The sequence below is a fragment of the Aquarana catesbeiana genome, linkage group LG03 (genome assembly GCF_042186555.1).
Source record: "Aquarana catesbeiana isolate 2022-GZ linkage group LG03, ASM4218655v1, whole genome shotgun sequence".
Taxonomy (NCBI): domain Eukaryota; kingdom Metazoa; phylum Chordata; class Amphibia; order Anura; family Ranidae; genus Aquarana; species Aquarana catesbeiana.
This window is the reverse complement of record NC_133326.1, coordinates 377,882,046-377,904,614: the sequence shown is the minus strand read 5'-3', so window position 1 is coordinate 377,904,614 and position 22,569 is coordinate 377,882,046. Positions and strand designations below refer to the sequence as shown.

General features: G+C 49.2%; 1 protein-coding gene across 1 annotated transcript; it reads right to left on the bottom strand.

Moving 5' to 3' along the window:
- Positions 1 to 829: 829 nt before the first annotated feature.
- Positions 830 to 1,651, bottom strand: LOC141133968 (uncharacterized). The gene has a single exon (XM_073623568.1). The coding sequence runs from the start codon at positions 1,649 to 1,651 to the stop codon at positions 830 to 832; it is 822 nt and encodes a 273-aa protein (XP_073479669.1).
- Between the last annotated feature and the right edge of the window lie 20,918 nt (positions 1,652 to 22,569).

Here is a 22,569-nt window from a genome sequence, read left to right as displayed (position 1 = left end):
GGTTAACCTCCGTTAACCGGGAACCACAATCCTGAGCCATAGCAACGCTAGGCTCCCAAAAAAGACTCTTACTTTTACCATCCACCTTCTTTTGCCCAGACCAACGCCCGCCACAGCACCCAAGAATAACACCTTAATCTTGGGTGCCCCTCCACACCCGAAGTGCTCTCTGTATGCCATCTTGTAGCCCCAAGGCCCACAAATCAATTCCAACCTCGTTCAAATGCACTCCATCCGCTCTTAAATACCGCCATGTCTCGAACTCGAGTTCCAAATGCCTAACCGCCAGCCCACCGTTATTTACTACAAACTTGCTAACTTCCCTATTTATTTTTTTACGTGCCCTGTTGACCCCCTCAACTGATCTCGCCATCCTCCAGGAAGTCCGGGCCACCATGTCTGACCAAACAATCACCATTTTCGGAAAGGCTTCTCTCAACCGCAAAACATCCAACTTGATGTCGCGCTTCAGGTCCACCATAGATCTAATACCCAGGTCATTACCGCCAGCATGTATTACCAATACATCCGGCGGCCTATCGCGCTGTGCATAACGATGCACCTCCGGCACCAATCTGCCCCACAACATGCCTGGGATCCCCAGCCACTTTATGCACGCTTCCCTCCTGCCAAAACCCAATTGCCTACCCTCGTGTCGGGCGTCCCCTCTCCGAGCCCCCCACGCCACATAGGAATGACCCATGATCCAGACCATCCCAGGCAGCGAATCTGAAATAGACAAAAACACAGGAAACCATACTATAACCAACAACCCTATTAACACTTACCGAACCATACCCATATCTCTATTACACCACAAATAATTAACCTACAAACTAACCACCAAATTGGGCCGCACATAAGATTGAAACCTCTTGGATTCCCATCTACCAATCTTTTTTACCATCTCCTCCCCCAATCCATTCCTGGCTGCTTCCGTGGCTGCTCCTATCCTGAAGGAATGTGACGAGAAATCCTTCTCGGTCAGTCCTAAACCCCGGATACATTTTGCAAAAACTGCCCCAAATTGGAATCTGGATAAACATTCACCACCTGAATGTACCAAAAGGGGGCCCATTCCCGCCGGGCGCAAACTCAAAAACTCCCGCACTGTCCCAACTGGGCACAACACCGAACCCACAACCGGATACACCCTAACGATTCTGCCCCTTCCCAGTTGATCGGTCTTTGATTTTCTCAAATACAACTGCAAGGCTTCCGCCTCACACTTCACATCCTGATAATTCAGCCCTCCCTGTACCTTCTTGGAAGGGCTAACCAACTCCCCTATTCTAAAGGCCCCAAAAAACGCTAATAAAAAGGCTACCTTGAACAACAGCACTTCATAACCTGAAGAGCACACCCTCTCCAGTTGTGCTATAACACCCTGCAAAATCTCGAATGTCACCGGCCTTCTCACATCCTTCTTAACCCAAGCCTTTCTGTAACCCTTCATTGCCTGCCGGACCCAGAAGTCTTTCGTAAAATCCATCTGACCCTGCAACTTAAACAGAAAGGCCAACCCAGATACATTCTTATTCACTACAGCTGCAGACACACCCTCCTCCATCTTCCTGGCAATGTAGTATATCAAGAGCAACCGCACCTCTCCACCCACCGGCTCCTCCCCGATTTCATTCACAAAATCCATCCATTCCTGCCATACCCTGGTGTAAGCCGCCCACGTAGACCCACTTACCGAGTTCTTTATCCATCCGGCGATGAGGCCAATGCTATCCCCCACAGCCAGTCGGGACAAGGAACCCCGTGTTGCTCCGCCTCCGGCGCCAACTCCCGGAACCTTTCCCACTGGAAGCGAGACAACGCATCAGCTATAACATTTTCCACCCCTGGTAAATGGACCGCATGAATGAAAACATTCAGTTGCAAACAACGTAGTACCAGATGTTGTAATAGCCTAATCACTGGCGGAGATGATGCCGTGTTCCTATTAATTACCTGTACCACACCTAGGTTGTCCCCGTGGAAACGCACCTTCAGGTCCCTGAATGATGCTCCCCATAACTCCACCGCCAGCACCACCGGAAACAACTCCAGCAGCACCAGGTTTTTTGTAAATCCTGCTTCCAACCACGACTGAGGCCAAGGCCCAGCACTCCATTGTCCCTGAAAAAATGCCCCAAAACCGGTTGAACCTGCGGCATCAGTGAACAGTTCCAAGTCAAAATTGCTGACCGGACCAGCCATCCAGAAAGCCCTCCCGTTAAAAGCTTCCAAAAAGGTGTGCCACACCTTTAAGTCCGCTCTATGTGTTTCTTTTAATCGAACGAAATGCCTTGGCGATTTTACGCCGCTCGTGCTGGCCGACAACCTGCGACAGAAGACCCTCCCCATTGGTAATATGCGGCATGCAAAATTAAGCTTACCCAATACCGATTGTAGCGTCTTCAGTCGCACTTTCCGCAAACCCATGAGCCCCGCAATTTCCCTCTTCAGGTCCTCCAGTTTATCGCCCGGCAACCGGCATTCCATTGCTTCCGTGTCTAGCACAATGCCCAAGAACGTGATGACCGTACTCGGTCCCTCCGTTTTGTCAGCCGCCAATGGAATGCCGAATTTGTCTGCGATATGTTCCAGCGTAGCCAAAAGCACCGCGCAGATCCTTGAATCAGCTGGGCCCATGCAGAGAAAGTCATCCAGATAATGAATTATAGAATTCACAACTGACACCTCCCTAACTACCCATTCCACAAACGAGCTGAACTGCTCAAATATCGTGCACGATATAGAGCAGCCCATTGGTAAGCATTGGTCAACATAAAATTCGTTGTTCCAATGACATCCCAACAACCGAAAGCTGTCCAGGTGTACTGGCAGCAGTCGGAAAGCTGATTCCACATCTGCCTTTGCCATGAGAGCCCCCTTTCCATACCGTCGCACCCATCCCACTGCCGCATCAAATGATGTATAGGTCACGGAACACTCACCCTGGTCTATCGCATCATTGACCGACCCCCCTTTTGGGAAAGATAAATGATGGATTAGCCTGAATTTTCCTGGCTCCTTCTTTGGGACCACACCCAGCGGTGACACCACCAAATTATCCAACGGCGACACCGAAAAAGGACCTCCCATCCGACCCAATGCAACCTCCTTCCTTAGTTTCTCAGAAACTACCTCCGGGTGTTGCATGGCTGACTTTAAATTAGGCGACACAGGCGGGATAACCGACAGATTGCACGGTATCCTAAATCCCACTGAGAAACCTTCATCCAACAATTGCGCTGCTTTCTTGTCTGGGTACCTACCTAGAAACGGCCGCATCTTTTCCACTCTCACCGGGGTCCTCCCTTTTGTTTGCAGTTTTTCCTTGCCTACCCTTTCCTTGTTTGAAACACCTTGACCCCGGGTGGGACCCCCCACATCCTGAACACTCATGCTTGTACTTACATGAGGTTCCGAACCTGCAGGTCCCGGCGTTGTTTTGCCAACAAACCCCCTTTTTGTTTCCGACCGTATGTCCCTGGGTGGAAGGTCCACCGGTCCCTCCTGGAAAAAACTGGTTGGGGGCCCTCGTCGTCGTCGTCATCAATCTCATCCATAGGCTGATGTCCTTGTGATCCCAACGGAGCGCCGGTCTGATTGCCCTCCGTTGACGGAACTGTTCATCGTACCTCAGCCACGCCGTGCCCCCATAAACCCTGTACGCCTCTCCGATAGCATCTTGATAGCAAAATAGAGCTGAGCAATGCTCCGGGTGCTTCTCCCCTATCACACTTGCCATAATCGCAAAAGCCTGCAACCAGTTTGCAAATGTTCTAGGGATCAGCCTGTACCTCCTCTTCTCCTCGTCCTCCTTCTTTGAATCATCAGGTTTCACCCTATCCAGATTAAATTTCTCTAACGGCAGTAGGGAAAATATCTCAACATATTCACCCTTCCACAGTTTTTCCCGCACTTCTTGCTTCAGGTGCGCGCCTAACGGTCCCTCATAGCATACATACACCTCGCACCTGGCTGCATCATCCAATCTGGTTATATCCTGCCTACTTGTGGTCTCAGCTGTCTTGTCCGTCCCCTGCGCCCCTGTACTCCCGGGCGTTACCGGTGCAGGCGTGGCCACCGCCGCCGTGACCAAAGGCCCCGCCGTTGTCCCTCCCGTGAGTGCCACCGCCCCGGTGCCTCCTGCCGGCGGCGCCCACGCTGTTGCAGGGCCCGAGGGAACCGTCCCTGCTCCTTCAAAGCGCTGCAGGAGCTCCCTAATGCCTGCTAAAAACCCCCCCAATGCTGTAGCCCCCCCACTGCCTGACACCCCCGACCCACTGCTGCCCCCGCCCCCCACTGAAACCCCCGTCCCCCCCACTCTGGCCTGACTGGAATTAAGGGATAAAACATTGGACTCACCAGGCTGCACAGGCGTAGCCTCATCAGCCGGAACAGGGATCTCCACCGCTGCCGTTCGCTTTTGCTGGGGTACCGATTCTTCCTCCGACCCGGACCATCCACCTGTTCGATCGCCGCTTCTCTCTTCTTCTTCCTCTGACGAAGGCCCGCCCGGCCTGGCCGCCGGGGTTGCCGCCGTGACTGTGGCAGTATGCCCCCGCCTCCGCGTGTCACATCCGCCCGCTGACTTGCAGGTTGCCTTGCCCGGACCGGTGTGCCTGACCTCAGTCCTGCCGCCTGGTACATGTGGTGCCCCGCTGGGCCGACCCCTCTCGATCCTCCTGTGTGCCCTTGCCGTGGAACCGGACAGCCCAGGGCTTGCTGCACGTGTCCTCTCCCTTGATGCTGGCTGACTCCTGCAGGGGGCGGGGCTCACGCTCCTCACTCTGCCCGCTCTGCTGGGCCGCGCCGCCGCTTCCATCCCTTCCAGACGATCGCTCCGCCGGGTCCCGTCGGCGTTCGCTCTGCCGCCATCCGCTCCGGCCATTCTCTTTGGCGGTGGGCCCACCGCGAGACCCGAAGGAGTCCCGGGTTGCCGCTGTCCAGAAACCCGCTGGTTGGGGGAGAACCGCTCGGGCGGCCGGGACCGCCGCGTTCTGGCGCCGCTAGACCTACCCAGCGCCTCAGGCTGACTGGTCTGCAAAGCCGCAGCTATGGTCTCTTGCAGCCATGCTGCCCCACGAACCACGGCCTCCTTCCTGAGCTGCTCCATAAGTCCGTCCAGCTCCATCTTCAATGAACTTTCTCCAACCACTGTTACTCCCCTTTGGGCGGGGTTAACCTATAAAGCCCTGTTTGATACCTCCCCCTCGGTTACTTTTTTGTACCCACCCCTTAAACTATTAACTCCCCTGTTCCCACAGTCATGTATGCCCTCCGCTATGCATTACATGCTGTTGCTACGGGCTTCTCTTTCTGCAATTACCTATCAAGATAATAGGAGGACAAAACTTGAAACAGTACCATTTGAAAGTATTCAGGCAGGCCCTTGCACTACATGTTTTGGTGAATTCATCCATAAATCTGACCACAAAAGAGGTAGGTATAGTGTGTATGGGTTTGGCAAAGTCAGAGGTTGGGAGGGAGGGTTCCAAGTGAGTTTGGGTCCCCAAAAAAATAAAATAAAATCTTGCACTCTGCCTGAATTTAAGAACAACAATAACATTTGTACACATTTTAGGGGGTGTTTAGGGTAAGCGATACAATGAAGCTGACAAAATACATTAAGTGACTAGGCTAGGTGTGTATGGGCCCAGGATAGCATGCTGGGGAGGTTAGTGAAGGCAAATATGCATGAAGGACAAAAAAGGAGCAGTAAAAGCTTCAAAGAGGACATTCACTGCATATTACAATCATGGTAATTATGGAAAGATGAAATAAATACAATACATTAGCAAACATTAAATACATAGAATGTGATGTTAAAGGAGAAAATGTACCTTAATATAGTCCTTCTGCAGGACCCGAATTATGGCAGAACAGGTGTCTGGAATAATGATTCCCAGAGCCTGGGGGGAGATCCCAGTTGAGAAGTTGATGTCCTGCAGACTTTTCCCCATCGCCAAGTACCGCAAGGTGGCGACGAGCCTCTGCTCGGGAGTGATGGCTTGCTGCATGCAGGTGTCCTGCTTGGTAATATAAGGGGACAGCAAAGCCAACAGATGGTGAAAAACGGGTCCGTCATCCGGAGATAATTCCTGAAATCATCAGGATTATTCTCCCGGATCTCCCGCAACAAAGGCATATGAGAGAATTGGTCACGCTGGAGCAACCAATTCTTCGTCCATGAACTCCTCCTCGCCCTGTTCATGGACTGGACTTGGGTCAAAGCAAGAACTCCAACACCAAGCCCTTGCACAGCACAAAGTCTACGACAAGTACGTACACACATGGTTAGAAAACGGCCGGCTGGTTAGAACGAACTAACAGAACGCACTGAAAATCAGAACGAACCTGAGAAGAACGATATGAAAATCAGAAATGAGCGGACAAGAACGCACTGAAAAACAGATACGAGCTATTAAATAGAACGCACTGAAAGACAGGAACAAACTGACAACATGCACTGAAGAACAGATACCAACTCACAAGCACAAACTAACAAGCAGAAACGAACTGAAAAGCGCGAATCGTCTCTCACCAAACCTCTACTAACAGGAGATAAACATGAGATTAGCAGAAGGAGCCCAAAGGGTGGCACACTGGCTATTGAACTTCCTTTTTATAGGCCCGTCATACGTGTTGTACGTCACCGCGTTCTGGACGTTCGGAATTTCATTCATTTCATTCATTCAACATTTGTGTGACCGTGTGTATGCATGACAAGTTTGAGCCAAAATCCTTCGGAAAAAAAACCACGGTTTTGTTGTCAGAATGTCCGATCGTGTGTACAGGGCATAAGACTCTGCAAAAGACTTGAGACTGGGGGAGAGGTTCACCTTCCAGCAGGACAACAACCCTAAACATACAGCCAGAGCTACAATGGAATGGTTTAGACTAAAGCATATTCATGTATTAGAATGGCCCAATCAAAGTCCAGACCTAAATCCAATTGAGAATCTGTTTGTAAGACTTGAAAATTGCTGTTCACAGACGCTCTCCATCCAGTCTGACAGAGTTTGAGCTATTTTGCACAGAACAATGGGAAAATATTTCACTTTCAAGATGTGCAAAGCTGGTAGAGACATCCCCAAAAAAGATTTGCAGCTGTAATAGCAGTGAAAAGTGGTTCTACAAAGTATTGACTCAGGGGAGCTGAATACAAATTCACATCATACTTTTCAGATATTTATTTGAGAAAAATTTTGAAAACCATTTATCATTTTCCTTCCACTTCACAATTATGTGCCACTTTGTGTTGGTCTATCACATAAAATCCCAATAAAATAGGGATGGTCAGAAATACCCCCGGTTCGGTTGGCACCAGAACATCTCGAACAGGCAAAAAGTTCTAGCGAACATGCAAACTCTATTAAAGTCTATTGGACACGAACATGAAGAATCAAAAGTCCTAATTTTAAAGGCTTACATGCAAGTTATTGCCATAAAATAGTGTATGATGACCTGGGTACTGCCCTAGGGGACATGTATCAATGCAAAAAAACGTTTTTAAAATGATCGTTTTTAAAGGAGCAGTGATTTTAATGACACTTAAAGTGAAACAATAAAAATGAAATATTCATTTAAATATCGTGCCTGGGGGGAGGGGGTCCCCTTAGTCTACCTGTCAAGTGGTACATCTGTACAATGTATAGAACATGCCGCAGCAATAATGACATTTCTAAATAAAAAATGTCATTTAAACTTGCTCGTGGCTGTAATGGATTGGCGGCTCCTGGCAATACAGATTAAGAAAAATGAAAAAGACCGGTGGGTCCCCCCCTCTCAGTCCATACCAGGCCCTTCGGGTCTTGTGTGGATTTTGAGGGGAACCCTACGCCAAAATTTGTTAAAAATATTGCTATTTTTGGGGTCCGTCGGGCTGCGTGATTGATAGTGGATTTACATCACGGGATGCATTTCTTTTTTTTTTTAAGGATTTGTTGAAAACTTTCTCTTGTGGTTTTTACTTTTTGACACTTGTTTGGTGAATGGGTGGGGGGTGATGGGATCCTCGTCTGCTCTGCAGGGGGATTGTGGGAGAAATTATATAGGTATCTGCGGACCAGGCCTGCACTCTCTTTCTTCATGGATCTCACCATGTGAGCACCACTCCGCCGCTGTGTAAGACGATTGCGGCCTAGCATGTGACACACAGCCCACTGCTCCAGCCCCAGCAAGTCCAGCCGTCGCCCGCTGGCAGAAGGACGCCCTGCAGCAGCGCTGAACACCGTGGAACAGGTTCACTGAATTAGCAGACTTGCTTTTAAGAAAGTGTTGTTAGTACTCTTAAAGGGGACACTTTACTGGTCAATATAGTATACTATCTCTCATTAGGATAATGGTATTATAGGTCAACCTGGGGTTCTCCTTTAAAATAGACACATCTCCTTATATCCATTGATAGCTTTCCTACAATATCCCATAGTGATTGTGTATATTGTTGTCATTCATGTGTAATTGCTAATTGTTATTGCTGCAAGTGTTATTTCAACCTAGTCTTGGCCGAACCCAGGATTTGGCTGAATAATTCTCCTTTAAACCTCTCATCTCAAATAAGTAAAGACAGAGAGAATTGAAACTGTTTTGTGTCTGTGTGTCATTTAAAGGTATGCACAATAAGTCTGAACCTAGAGTGTCAGAGGGGCTGGAGAGTTCACAGGGTCATGGCCGCATAAGAGAACATGCATTATCAAGCAACCCCCGAGGGGGCAGTGCTACATTTGGTGGATGTTTTCTGCTGCAGGCCCTAGTTAGTCCAGACACAAGCCATCACGTAAGGGAGAGATGGACTCAGGTGCTGCAGTCGTCTGGGGGAGAGCACAAAGAGATCAGATGGAGCTGAGCAGTGTTCTGGAGATCTCAGGGAGTGAGTGCACTGATAAGGAGATCCGACAGGGGGTGAGAGCCCTAGTTCCAGGACAGAGGGCCTACATTCTGGATGTGGAAGTAGAGTTCACGCTGGACTGTGTTCAGGTGCTGGTGGAATAGAAGTGCCTCTAGCAGAAGGGATAGTTGCTTGAGTGATACCACTGCAGGTGAGGGAAGAGGACACAGGAGGGCAGCTGCCACCGCAAGCCAGTGCGGGAAACACGGGACGAGTTGGTGCCAATTTCTGTGGAGTTAATGCTCCTCCTGCCTTGTTCTACACGGACATGAGCCTGGTGAAGAATGGCTCCAATAATGCCAACCAAGGGTATAGGAGACTTCGGTTCTTCTCAGGGCAACTACCCGCCCCAAGTGGAGAGGAGGAAGTCTGTTGAAAAATGGAATGTCTCTGAGGCTGCGGTTGAGTGAGGGTCTTTTCGGGGACCCGCTGCAGAAGTGATTAGAAACCTACGCATGGGAAAAAAGGATTGTGTCGCTATGGATTACATAGATGCTCTGTATGCTGTCTTGGAGGAGTGGAAAAGACCCCTGATCTCCTGTACAAATTCAGTCACACTCATCAGGAAAGAGGAGAGAGACTCTCTGAGTATATCTCTAGAATAGAGCGAATACTTCATCAGATCATTCTTAAGAAGGGCATTGATCCAAAGACAGCTGATCAAGCTTGTTTAGATCGGGTCTTACAAGGGGCCCACCCAAACCATCCTATTGTTCTGAAATTGTTATTGAATGGAGCCCGAATGATCCCAACTTACCCAGGACTAATGAGAGAGAAGTTCGGGAGGAGGAAGCCCTGTTTTAAGAGAAAAGCTTGGGGACGAAAGAGCCGGCTGTGAATGCCGGAAGGAGGGAGAAGGTATCTGCCCTTGTTGCCCATGTTGAACCTAGCTTTTCAGATGAGGACAGTGAGGCAGAAACCAAGCACGAAGTGCCTAGCAGTCCTGACAATAAGAAGTCAACAGTTGAAACGGAATCGGCGGAATTGATGACCAGATCAGAGGTTGATGGAAAACACTGTGGGCGACATGAATCTGATAGAGGTACTTGTGTACCTAGATGATATCATCGTGTTTGGTAAAACATTAGAAGAATATGAGGCACGACTCAAGAAAGTTTTCCAGAGACTCCATGCGGAGGGGCTGAAACTGTCATTGGAGAAATGTCAATTCTACCAAACCTCAGTCACCTATTTAGGGCATGTGGTCTCAGCAAACAGAGTAGCCACAGACCCAGCTGTTACTGGAAGCTGTTACTTCCTGGCCTTGACCAAGGACAGTCATGGAGTTGAGATCCTTCTTAAGATTCTGCTCTTATAACAGAAGATTTGTGAAAAATTTCGCCCAAATTGCGAAGCCTCTGAATGAGTTATTGCAGAAGGAAGTGGATGAAGGTTCACAGAAGTCACATCCAGGGAAGTCCAGGCAGTTGGCTCCAAGGAGGGCACATGAGCCTATTCAGGATCAGTGGACTTCGAGGTGTGAAAAGGCTTTTTGGCGTTTGAAGGAGAGCCTTACTGAAGATTCCAGTTTTGGCCTATGCTGACCCTTCCAAGCCTTATGAGTTGCATGTGGACACTAGCTAAGATGGGTTAGGAGGAGTCCACTATCAAAAGATGGGAGGAAAACTTTGCCTGGTCGCCTATGTGAGTAAAAGCCTCAATCCTTCTGTGAAGAACTATCCAATGCACAAGTTGAAGTTTTTGGCCCTCAAATGGCCCATGGTGGATAAACTGCAAGATTATCTGTATGGAGCTACATTTGTAGTAAAAAACTACAAAAATCCCCTAATGTACTTGCTGTCTACTGCTAAACTAGATGCTACTGGCCATCAATGGTTGGCCACCCTATCGGAGTTTCAGTTCAGCCCGGGGCAGGAAACCGGGATGCTGATGCCCTGTCTCGAAGACCGCTCGTCTCCAGTGACAATGCTAGGAACTGGGTTTATCTACCCCTGAAGGAGTTCACGCTGTGTGTCAAGGAGTAGAACAACGTCATAAGGGAGCCACAGGAGATGAACCTGTGGGAGTCACCCCTGCAGGAGTGCCTCGGTATTATTGTGACCTGACGCAAGTACGTAGCCGAGAGCTGCTTCAGTTGACAAAAGAGGACTTGAGAAGGGATCAGCGGGAGGATCCAATGGGCAGCCTTGTTAAGAAAGCAATGATAGCTCGAGATCCTCATATACTGTTGAGGAGTTTTGTAGACGGTGCAAAAGTAGTTCACAAAGAGTGGGAGCGGATGCAACTGGAAGACGGTATCATATACAGAAAGAGTCCAACAGGAGAATCGGAAGGTGTTCAACAACTGTTTCTCCCAAAAAAGCACAGTTGTGTTAACAGCTGTTCGTGACGATCATGGGCACCTGGGGCCAGATAGGACTCTTAGGTTAGTTAGTGATCGGTTTTATTGGCCAAGTGAGTAAAGACAGAGAGAGTTGAAACTATTTGCTTTCTGTCTGTGTGTCATTTAAACGTATATACAATATGTCTGAACCTAGAGTGTCAGAGGGGCTGAAGAGTTCACAGGGTCATGGCGGCATAAGAGAACATGCATTATTAAGCAACCCCCGGGGGGTAGTGCTACATATCCACCTTTAGACAATCCCTGAAAATCCTTCTCTTTAAAGAAGCCTATCCTGCTTCCAACAATCACACTGTGTTTTTACTTTATCCATTAGCCCATCTCCCACAGTTATTACCTTTTGTATCATGTGACCTCCCCCCTCTTAGGTTGCAAGTTCTAACGAGCAGGGCCCTCTGATTCCTACTGTACCAAATTGTATGGTAACTGTAAAGTCTGCCTTCATTTTGTGAAGCGCTAGGCAGACTGGTGGTGCTATATAAATCCTGGAATATAATAATAATAATAATAATATTTCCTTGTGCACCTACAAGAAACATCATTTTAACCACTTACGGACCGCACGCCGTCATTATACGTTGGTACTTTGAAGAGGGATATCGTTGTTATGGCAGCAGCTAACGCATTCTCTTCTTCAGCGGCCAGTCCGCTTTCAGATAAAAGTGGTCTCTGCGGCAGATTCGCCACAAGATCACTTTTATCGGTGGCAGGAGAGGGCCCCCCCCGCCTCGCTCCAGCGCCCTACGCCGCTTACTGGAGCCGTCGGTAGCGGTGGAGGCGATCAGGTCCTGTCATGTCTGTGGTATGGAGAGGAGTGATGGGGAAGATGGCCCCCACCAGTCTCCATACCACTGCAGGGCGGAAGTGGTGTCAAAATGTCACTTCCGCCCATAGCTCTTGAAGGGACATTTTTATTTATTTATTTTTTGCAAATGACATTTAATTTTTTTTTTTTTTATTGTATTTTAGTGTAAATATGAGATCTGATGTCTTTTTGACCCCAGATCTCATATTTAGGAGGTCCTGTCATGCTTTTTTTCTATTACAAGGGATGTTTAATAGGAATAAAAGTGACACATTTTTTTTTTTTTTAAAGAACAGTGTAAATATAAAAAAATAAAAGGTAAAATAAATAAGAAAAAAAATGTTTTTTTTCTTTTCCCCGTCCCGCCGAGCTTGCATGCAGAAGCGAATGCATATGTGAGCAGCGCCCACACATGAAAACGGTGTTCAAACCACACATGTGAGCTATTGCCGTGATCGTTAGAGCGAGAGCAATAATTCTAGCCCAAGACCTCCTCTGTAACTCAAAACATGAAACCTGTAGAATTTTTTAAACGTCGCCTATGGAGATTTGTAAGGTGTAAAAGTTTGTTGCCGTTCCACGAGCAGGCGCAATTTTGAAGCGTGACATGTTGGGTATCAATGTACTCAGCGTAACATTATCTTTCACAATAAAAAAAAAAAATGGGCTAACTTTACTATTTTTCAAAAAAGTGCGCTTGTAAGACCGTCGCGCAAATACGGTGTGAGAAAGTATTGCAACAACCGCCATTTTTATTCTTAGGGGGTTAGGAAAAATATATATTTTTTGTTTGGGGGTTCTAAGAAATTTTCTAGCAAAAAAAAGTTTTTAACTTGTAAACATCAAATCTCAGAAAGAGCCTTGGTCCTTAAGTGGTTAATGCCAAATGATTAGGTAAAAGACACACCCATGGTATTCTTCCCAGATCAGAGTAATCCTTCATGAGCAAAAGATGCATTTTCCTTTATTTTCAGACACATACAACAGGCTGAATGTAAACCGAGCAATGCTTACATTGGTATAGGCGTATGATCACAGTCCTCAAATTAAAGGGAAAAAAGGTAGTGGTAAAAGGTTATGTTTGCAAAGCATTTCTGGATATAATAAAGCAAAAGGAAAAAGGTAAGGTAACAATCCTAGTTTTACTCATGCTGGAAAGTACCACCACCGCCGTACATCTGGTGCTTTGGTTATGAAAGCTGTAGCTCTCACAGAGTGAAGGGATCCAGTGGTTTACCCTCCCTTTCCTCTCCCTTTGTCCATTCACAAAACAACTTGTATACTATTCACACAATATAGTACTGTGATCAGGGAACATAGAAAGCAATTGTTTCCTATGTGCCATTGCCTTGAGCCTGCATTGATCTATGCAGATTAACACAGCTCAATGGAGATAATGTGCACAAGCCAAAAAGGAAAGTAAATGGAGGAAGGGTTTCCTCTTGGCTGCAGCAGACTGATGACATCATCTCAGCCTAGGCAAAAACACTGGCTGCACTTCACGAAGGCATTTTCATGTACACTGGACGTTGTTAGCACTGCTCTTGAGCTTCTGGCGTTTTTTATTTCTGTCTCTAAATGCCCCTGCATGTTAGCCTATGTGTCTATACACACATTTAGAGCATTTGGTGGAGTTTAGAGGCATGGGTATTTAAAGGCAGAAAAATAAACACTGCCAGCATGTTCAGGAGCAGCAGCATTTTGGCAGAAAAAATGCTTGATGCATGTGTAGCACCCTTTACCAATAGATTGGTGCTAGTAAGGGTTTACTATGATTTTCAGCACAGGCAAATGTAAGCAGGCCTATGCTGCAAGCTAGGCCTGTCTGTTTTGATCTGGGGCATAGTTGCCAACATTGGGAAAAAAAAATTCGGGACACTTTTTTTGGCTGTAGGCGGAGTCAGGCTATAATTAGGGGGCGTGGCATGCGATAGTAGGCGGGGCATAGGAAAAAGGAAAAATGCGGCGCGCGAAGCGCGCCGTGCAAAAAAATGGGCGTGGTTTACGTGAAATAGTGGGCGTGGCTTACATGGGCGTGGCTAAATGGGGTGTGGTTAGAGTCTGAGATGAATGAGGGATGCAGAGGGAAAGGGGGGTAGAGGGATGGAGGGACAGCAGACCCAGATCCTACACCATAATAGCAATGTGTATTCCAGAGTTTAATAATCAGCAGATAAAGATACTCCAAACACCTGGTGTTAGCACTTCAATCATCCCGGCACCATGGTTGTTATAATGTCAGGATGATTGAAGCGCATTATTACTATTATTACATTGTAATATAAATAATGAAATCATTCAACTCACCATAATGCAGAATCAGTGGGACCCCTGAGCGTGTCACCTGCCACGTCACCTGCCACCAGATGCCATCAGGTTCCCCTAGCAGAGTCTGTCCTTACATAAGGTGCCCCCAGCAGAGGGGGGAGAAGGGGGTGCAGGTATGTTGGTGACACAGGGGGGAGAGGGGGGTGCAGGTATGTTGGTGACACAGGGGGGAGAGGGGGGTGCAGGTATGGTGGTGACACAGGGGGGTGCAGGTATGGTGGTGACACAGGGGGGTGCAGGTATGGTGGTGACACAGGGGGGGAGAGGGGGGTGCAGGTATGGTGGTGACACAGGGGGGGGAGAGGGGGGTGCAGGTATGGTGGTGACACAGGGGGGGAGAGGGGGGTGCAGGTATGGTGGTGACACAGGGGGGGAGAGGGGGGTGCAGGTATGGTGGTGACACAGGGGGGGAGAGGGGGGTGCAGGTATGGTGGTGACACAGGGGGGGAGAGGGGGGTGCAGGTATGGTGGTGACACGGGGGGGGGGAGAGGGGGGGTGCAGGTATGGTGGTGACACGGGGGGGAGAGGGCGGTGCAGGTATGGTGGTGACACAGGGGGGGGAGAGGGGGGTGCAGGTATGGTGGTGACACAGGGGGGGAGAGGGGGGTGCAGGTATGGTGGTGACACAGGGGGGGAGAGGGGGGTGCAGGTATGGTGGTGACACAGGGGGGGAGAGGGGGGTGCAGGTATGGTGGTGACACGGGGGGGAGAGGGGGGTGCAGGTATGGTGGTGACACGGGGGGGGAGAGGGCGGGGCAGGTATGGTGGTGACACAGGGGGGGAGAGGGGGGTGCAGGTATGGTGGTGACACAGGGGGGGAGAGGGGGGTGCAGGTATGGTGGTGACACAGGGGGGAGGGGGGTGCAGGTATGGTGGTGACACAGGGGGGGAGAGGGGGGTGCAGGTATGGTGGTGACACGGGGGGGAGAGGGGGGTGCAGGTATGGTGGTGACACAGGGGGGGAGAGGGGGGTGCAGGTATGGTGGTGACACAGGGGGGGAGAGGGGGGTGCAGGTATGGTGGTGACACAGGGGGGGAGAGGGGGGTGCAGGTATGGTGGTGACACAGGGGGGGAGAGGGGGGTGCAGGTATGGTGGTGACACGGGGGGGAGAGGGGGGTGCAGGTATGGTGGTGACACGGGGGGGGGAGGGCGGGGCAGGTATGGTGGTGACACAGGGGGGGAGAGGGGGGTGCAGGTATGGTGGTGACACAGGGGGGGAGAGGGGGGTGCAGGTATGGTGGTGACACAGGGGGGAGGGGGGTGCAGGTATGGTGGTGACACAGGGGGGGAGAGGGGGGTGCAGGTATGGTGGTGACACGGGGGGGAGAGGGGGGTGCAGGTATGGTGGTGACACAGGGGGGGAGAGGGGGGTGCAGGTATGGTGGTGACACAGGGGGGGAGAGGGGGGTGCAGGTATGGTGGTGACACAGGGGGGGAGAGGGGGGTGCAGGTATGGTGGTGACACAGGGGGGAGGGGGGTGCAGGTATGGTGGTGACACGGGGGGGAGAGGGGGGTGCAGGTATGGTGGTGACACAGGGGGGGAGAGGGGGGTGCAGGTATGGTGGTGACACAGGGGGGGAGAGGGGGGTGCAGGTATGGTGGTGACACAGGGGGGAGAGGGGGGTGCAGGTATGGTGGTGACACAGGGGGGAGGGGGGTGCAGGTATGTTGGTGACACAGGGGGGAATCAGGTATGGTGGTGACACGGGGGGAGAGGGGTGCAGGTATGTTGGTGACACAGGGGGGAGGGGGGAATCAGGTATGGTGGTGACACGGGGGGAGAGGGGTGCAGGTATGGTGGTGACACAGGGGGGAGGGGGGAATCAGGTATGGTGGTGACACGGGGGGAGAGGGGTGCAGGTATGGTGGTGACATGGTGTGCAAGAGGGGAGCCAGGACCATCAATGTCCCCAGCCAGCGGAGCCCCAGTCCATCCATGCTGGACCTCAGCCTTTGAGAAGTGTACTGCAGGGAAAGCTCCAAGCCTCCCATACACTGAGTACACCCCCTCCCCCTATCTCTCTTCTCCCCCACTACACTGACAGGCCACTACTCACAGGTCAGACAACTCCTGAACAGCCAGATGAAAGCCTCCCTTCTTCCCTCCCGTCACTCCCACTATTCCTCAGAGCTCCGTTGGACACACGGGGGCGGAGGGTGATGGCAGTGGAGGCTGATCACGTCTTCCTTGTGTTCAGTGTAGAGCGGGGAGGGGTTGCCAATCCCTCCAGCCAATAGGCTTCAGTGTACAATAGAATTTTCTATTTGTACACTGAAGAGAGAAGCGGATTGGCTGCCCCTCCCCCCTGCACTGAACACAAGGGGAACTTTGTGACTGACTCGTGGAGGCAACGGCGGCCATTTTTGTGGAGCCGTTGCCGTTTTTTACAAAAACACTCACGATTTTCTTGGGACAAACCCCAAAAATTCGGGAAAACACCCGGGACAAAATTAAATCGGGACAAGGGTCCCAAAATCGGGATTGTCCCGGGAAAATCGGGACTGTTGGCAACTATGCTGGGGGCTGGGATTGGTCAGAGTAGCAGTGGGTGTGACCACCTGTGCTCTAGTACTGGGGCGCCTCCCCTGCTTCCAGGGAGAAGATTCTGGAAGAGGGGCCAGGCCTGGAACTGGAGTGGCAGGCAGCTCATATGGGAGCCCTGACCAATCCCCAATCGGTATTGGCAGGGGGCTGGCCTCCTATATAAGCTGAGGTGATATGCCACTGGGGGGGAGAAGTCGGATGAGTGAAGTGAGGAATGGAATGCTAGGCAGCAGCAGGAAGCCATCCCCATCTGGGGGGGGTGGTGCCGATCGCAGGGGGAGGCCCGGGAGAACTGTGAGGGAACATTGCCTCTACACGGTCATTGGTAATGTCTCTGTCACCACAAGGTCGGTGGCAGGGAGCTCCTGGAGCAGAGGGGCAGGTGAAGCTGTCGAAACGCATGGTCCGGTCAAGTTCCTCATCAAGGGCTCGGGCTGAGGAAGGTCGGTAAGTATTACCACAGTGGAGGGCTGGAGGTGCCAGGAAGTCTGTGAGGGAACTCTGCTTTTACACGGTCATTAGCAGAATCTTCATCAAACACACGGTGGATGATGTGGAGTCCTGGATCAGAGAAGAGACTGTGGGGATCTGTGTCAAGTCGATGTGGCTTGAGGGCACATGATTTGCAAATTGGGCTGGCTGAGAACAGTAGTCCACCACCTAATGTAATGTTTTACTACTAGGCCTCTGGGGAGAGGTTTTGCAGGCCTCAGGCCTAGTAGCAGCGAGCAGCCAGAGTCTGTAAAGGGACTTATTCAGAGTGGGCCCCTATTACCCATTAGAAGATGTGACATACTTCATTTCAGTAACTACAAGCGTGTGCAGGAGGAAACCAGTGTGGGTAGAAGGAAGCAAGTTTGTGCAGGAGGAGTAACAGTCTGCATGGAGATCCAGGAGGAGATTTACATTTAATGTCTATGCGCATCTAATCTTCTGGCTCTAGAATTGTGCTTTTGTGCTTAAATTATGAATATGATGGCAATGACAAATCCTATGGGCATCCCATATTCCTATGCAAGTTGTATCCCCTAATAAAAAAACAAAAACAAAACCAGCAAAAGACTGTTCATTGTCTTTGGAAGTGATATATGAAATCTGGCAGTGGGGTGATTTAGCGGATTGTTTGTTACTAGCTGCAACACCATGGCTACACATGTGTAGCACCCTGATGTTTAGGCAGGGTTGCTTGCTCGAAGCGTTTGGAGGGAGGGACCGGATATGAGGCTGTGCAGGAGCTGTGGCTGAGCCCGTGAAGCCCGCGATCCTTCCCCACAAGATGCCTAAGTAGGGCAAGGACGGCGTGCTCTCCTCCATTAGCCCGATCGGGATCCATCCCGCTGCATATGGCAGGCGTTCTTGCCGCCCCTCCACCACTGAATCGGAACACTCTGCCGTCCCGGGTGTAATAGACGGGAGGAGGATTCCCTCACTCCAGAATTACCCGCCCTTAACGCTAACAGCAAGAAGAGAGAGTGAGACGGCCGAGATACAGCTGACAGGTCACAGCATCTGCAGCGTGGAGCGCTTGGAAGCAAGAGAAAGCGAGGGAGGTTGGAGCGAGAAGGAAATCTCTCCACCCACAAAACCGCAAGTACTAGGGGTATTACCCACAGACTATGGGACCAGACTGTGGAATTATAGAAGCTGTTAAGAATTGCTAAAATATTGTTATTATAAGAAGCTATATGGTAACGAGTGACAAGAGGTGTTCCTGGTATGCTACTGGTTCATTTGTAGATGAACTAACGACTATAAGGCTCCCAGGTCAGATACATGCTGAGACATAGACTGCTGTTAAGTTGGGTGACCTCATTGGGGCTGTAAGCAGATGCGGTTGCAAAGACCTGTCGGAAACAGTAAATGAGTGGGGGATGGAGATAATATATGTTTAAATAAGATAACAAAAGATAACAAAATAAAAGAGGATTTTGTTTATATCAGAACTTCCAGAACACAGCACACACTTTGGAGGTTGTGTGGTTTTCAGTGTACAGGGCTGACGGCGGAGATTGGGGAGAGCGGTGGTGGTTAGGCTCTGCCAGGAGGAAGAAAGGAGGGCCAATCAGCTCTGGCTGAAAGCCCCAGGAGGATTTAGAACCCTTCCCCCGGATAGGAGAGTGTGATGGTGTCACCCAAATGAAATATTTCAGTGGGCAGGCTTGTTTGAACGAGAAATGAGAGGCAAAACCGGGAGAGGATCTGCAGTGAACCCATCCCACCCCACTACCCAGCCTGGGATAAGCGCAAGTCCAGGAACCATCAAAAAGTATATGCTGCAAGAAGGGAGCAGAGAAAACCCAAATAAACAGGGGATGAGTAAAAGTATAGTCACAGAGGGCACCCAAAAATCAGTGGTAAGAAAACAAGAAGCTACCGAAACCAACCAGGCGGGCGGTGACATGCTAGCGGCAGCAGAAGAGGAAGTTAAAATAGACTCTAAACAAAAAAAATTGCTTACAACCAAGAGCGAAATGGCAGAGATGTTTGCGAGGTTGGAAACATTCATAAAAGGAGAGATCGCAACTCTGCATGAAGATATGCACCATATAATAGCAAGAGTAGAGAACACCGAGGGCAGGTTGGACACGCAGGGGGAAGAGATAAAAAAACCTCAAGGCACAAGTAAATAAGATCCAAATGGATCAAGGGCACATACTATACAAAATTCAAGACCAAGAAAACCGTAATAGAAGGAAGAATCTTAGGATAAGAGGCTTGCAGGAGACTCAAGGAGAAAAGGAGGATCTGCAAGAAAAATTGAGGGCATTTTTGGTCACATGGTGAGAAGGGGGAGTAAAATCAGCAAAATTAAGTTTGAAAGAATACATCGGATTAGGAAACTCCCTGAGATCGCTGGGGACGTACCAAGAGACGTCATCGCCAGATTTCACAACTTCCAAGACAAAGAGCAGAACAGAGTATGCCTGAGAAACAACCAACCGGCGAAGTACGGAGAAACCACCTTGCAGATCTTCCCAGATCTGGCAGCTGAAACTTTAACCAGAAGAAGAATTTTACAACCCTTGCTGGTGCAACTCAAAAAATGTAATGCCCAATATCCTTGGGGATTCCCTGCATGCCTGACAGGACGCAAAGATGGACGCTCTGCTGTATTAAGATTCCCAGAAGACACACCAAACTTTTGTGAACGATTAAATATACCTATAATAGAGATCCCAGGATGGTGGGAGTGGACTAAGGATCCAGAGGGCCCTGAAGTAGTACAATCCTGGCAACCTGTTATTTACCCAAAAAGATCAACAGGAAGAAAGAAATAATATATAGGGGATTGTAAACTGGGAAAGAGAGTGGAGGGAAGTGTCTTTTTTTTTTTTTGTTTGTTCTCTTCTCCCTTTCTTTTCCCATTAGGGAATGATAAACAGTGCTTGCGGTGGGAGGGGCGCAGGTGGATGGGGGCTAGTGTTGGGGGGAAGCGGGATGGGGGGGAGGGGTACGGGCTGGGGTACCCCCCAAAAAAACACAGTGGGGGGAAAGACAGCTCAGATCACGGCCTGGCCGAGTTCAACCTCCAGGAGATTTACCGGGGGCTAAGGAGAAGTAGGTGGGGCCTCGGTTTGCTAGATCACGAAGAGATCTAATCATCCCGGGGGGAGGAGGGGAGGGGTTGGGGGAGTGGGAGGGGTGGGGGAGGGAGGGTGAGAAGGGGAAATAGGGTAGGATGGGGGTTTAGAACTATGACTCCTGCTCCCTTGTATGCTCTCTTAAAGAAGAAAGGAAAAGTAAGGAAAAGAAAAGAAAAAAAAGGAAACAACAATGTCTAGTGTAAAAATAATAACATATAATGTTAGAGGGCTGAATGCTCCCATTAAGCAGGCTAATATACTGCGAGAGCTGAAGTTTTTGAAGGCTGACGTAGCATTGCTACAGGAGACACACCTGTGGATGGGCAGCTATCAAAAAATCTACTCTAAAGAGTTTCCAGTTTGGTTTTATGGAGACTCCCCAACCAGGGGTGCAAAAGAGGTCACCATAGGGTTTGCCAAGGAAGTAAAATTCGAGCTTGAGACTAGATTGACTGACCCTGAGGGGCGATATCTTTTTTTGAGAGGGAAGTTAAACGGCTTTAAATGCTCATTGGCAAACATCTATGGACCAAATAAAAAGAAAAAAAGATTTGTAATGGGTGTTTTGGGGAAGTTTGAAGAATTTAAGAGGGGGGGGCTATATTCGCAGGGGATTTTAATTGCTGTTTGGACCCAGCAATAGATAGTATGTCCCATGCACGGGGGACAGGAGAAGGTTGGGTGAATAAATTAAAAAAGAAGCTACACCAATATCAATTGGTTGATGTCTGGAGGACGCAACAGGAGAATATACACTACCGTTCAAAAGTTTGGGGTCACATTGAAATGTCCTTATTTTTGAAGGAAAAGCACTGTACTTTTAAATGAAGCTAACTTTAAACTAGTCCTAACTTTAAACAAATATACTCTATACATTGCTAATGTGGTAAATGACTATTCTAACTGCAAATGTCTAGTTTTTGGTGCAATATCTACATAGGTGTATAGAGGCCCATTTCCAGCAACTATCACTCCAGTGTTCTAATGGTACAATGTGTTTGCTCATTGGCTCAGAAGGCTAATTGATGATTAGCAAACCCTTGTGCAATCATGTTCACACATCTAAAAACAGTCTAGCTCCTTCCAGAAGCTACAAAACTGACCTTCCTGTGAGCAGATTGAGTTTCTGGAGCATCACATTTGTGGGGTCAATTAAACGCTCAAAATGGCCAGAAAAAGAGAACTTTCATCTGAAACTCGACAGTCTATTCTTGTTCTTAGAAATTAAGGCTATTCCATGCGAGAAATTGCAAAGAAATTGAAGATTTCCTACAACGGTGTGTACTACTCCCTTCAGAGGACAGCACAAACAGGCTCTAACCAGAGTAGAAAAAGAAGTGGGAGGCCGCGTTGCACAACTAAGCAAGAAGATAAGCACATTAGAGTCTCTAGTTTGAGAAACAGACGCCTCACAGGTCCCCAACTGGCATCTTCATTAAATAGTACCCGCAAAACACCAGTGTCAACATCTACAGTGAAGAGGCGGCTGCGGGATTTTGGGCTTCAGGGCAGAGTGGCAAAGAAAAAGCCATATCTGAGACTGGCCAATAAAAGAAAAAGATTAAGATGGGCAAAAGAACACAGACATTGGACAGAGGAAGACTGGAAAAAAGTGTTGTGGACGGATGAATCCAAGTTTGAGGTGTTTGGATCACAAAGAAGAACGTTTGTGAGACGCAGAACAAATGAAAAGATGCTGGAAGAATGCCTGACGCCATCTGTTAAGCATGGTGGAGGTAATGTGATGGTCTGGGGTTGCTTTGGTGCTGGTAAGGTGGGAGCTTTGTACAGGGTAAAAGGGATTCTGAATAAGGAAGGCTATCACTCCATTTTGCAACACCATGCCATACCCAGTGGACAGCGCTTGATTGGAGCCAATTTCATCCTACAACAGGACAATGACCCTAAACACACCTCCAAATTGTGCAAGAACTATTTACAGCAGAAGCAGGCAGCTGGTATTCTATCGGTAATGGAGTGGCCAGCACAGTCACCAGATCTGAACCCCATTGAGCTGTTGTGGGAGCAGCTTGACCGTATGGTACGCCAGA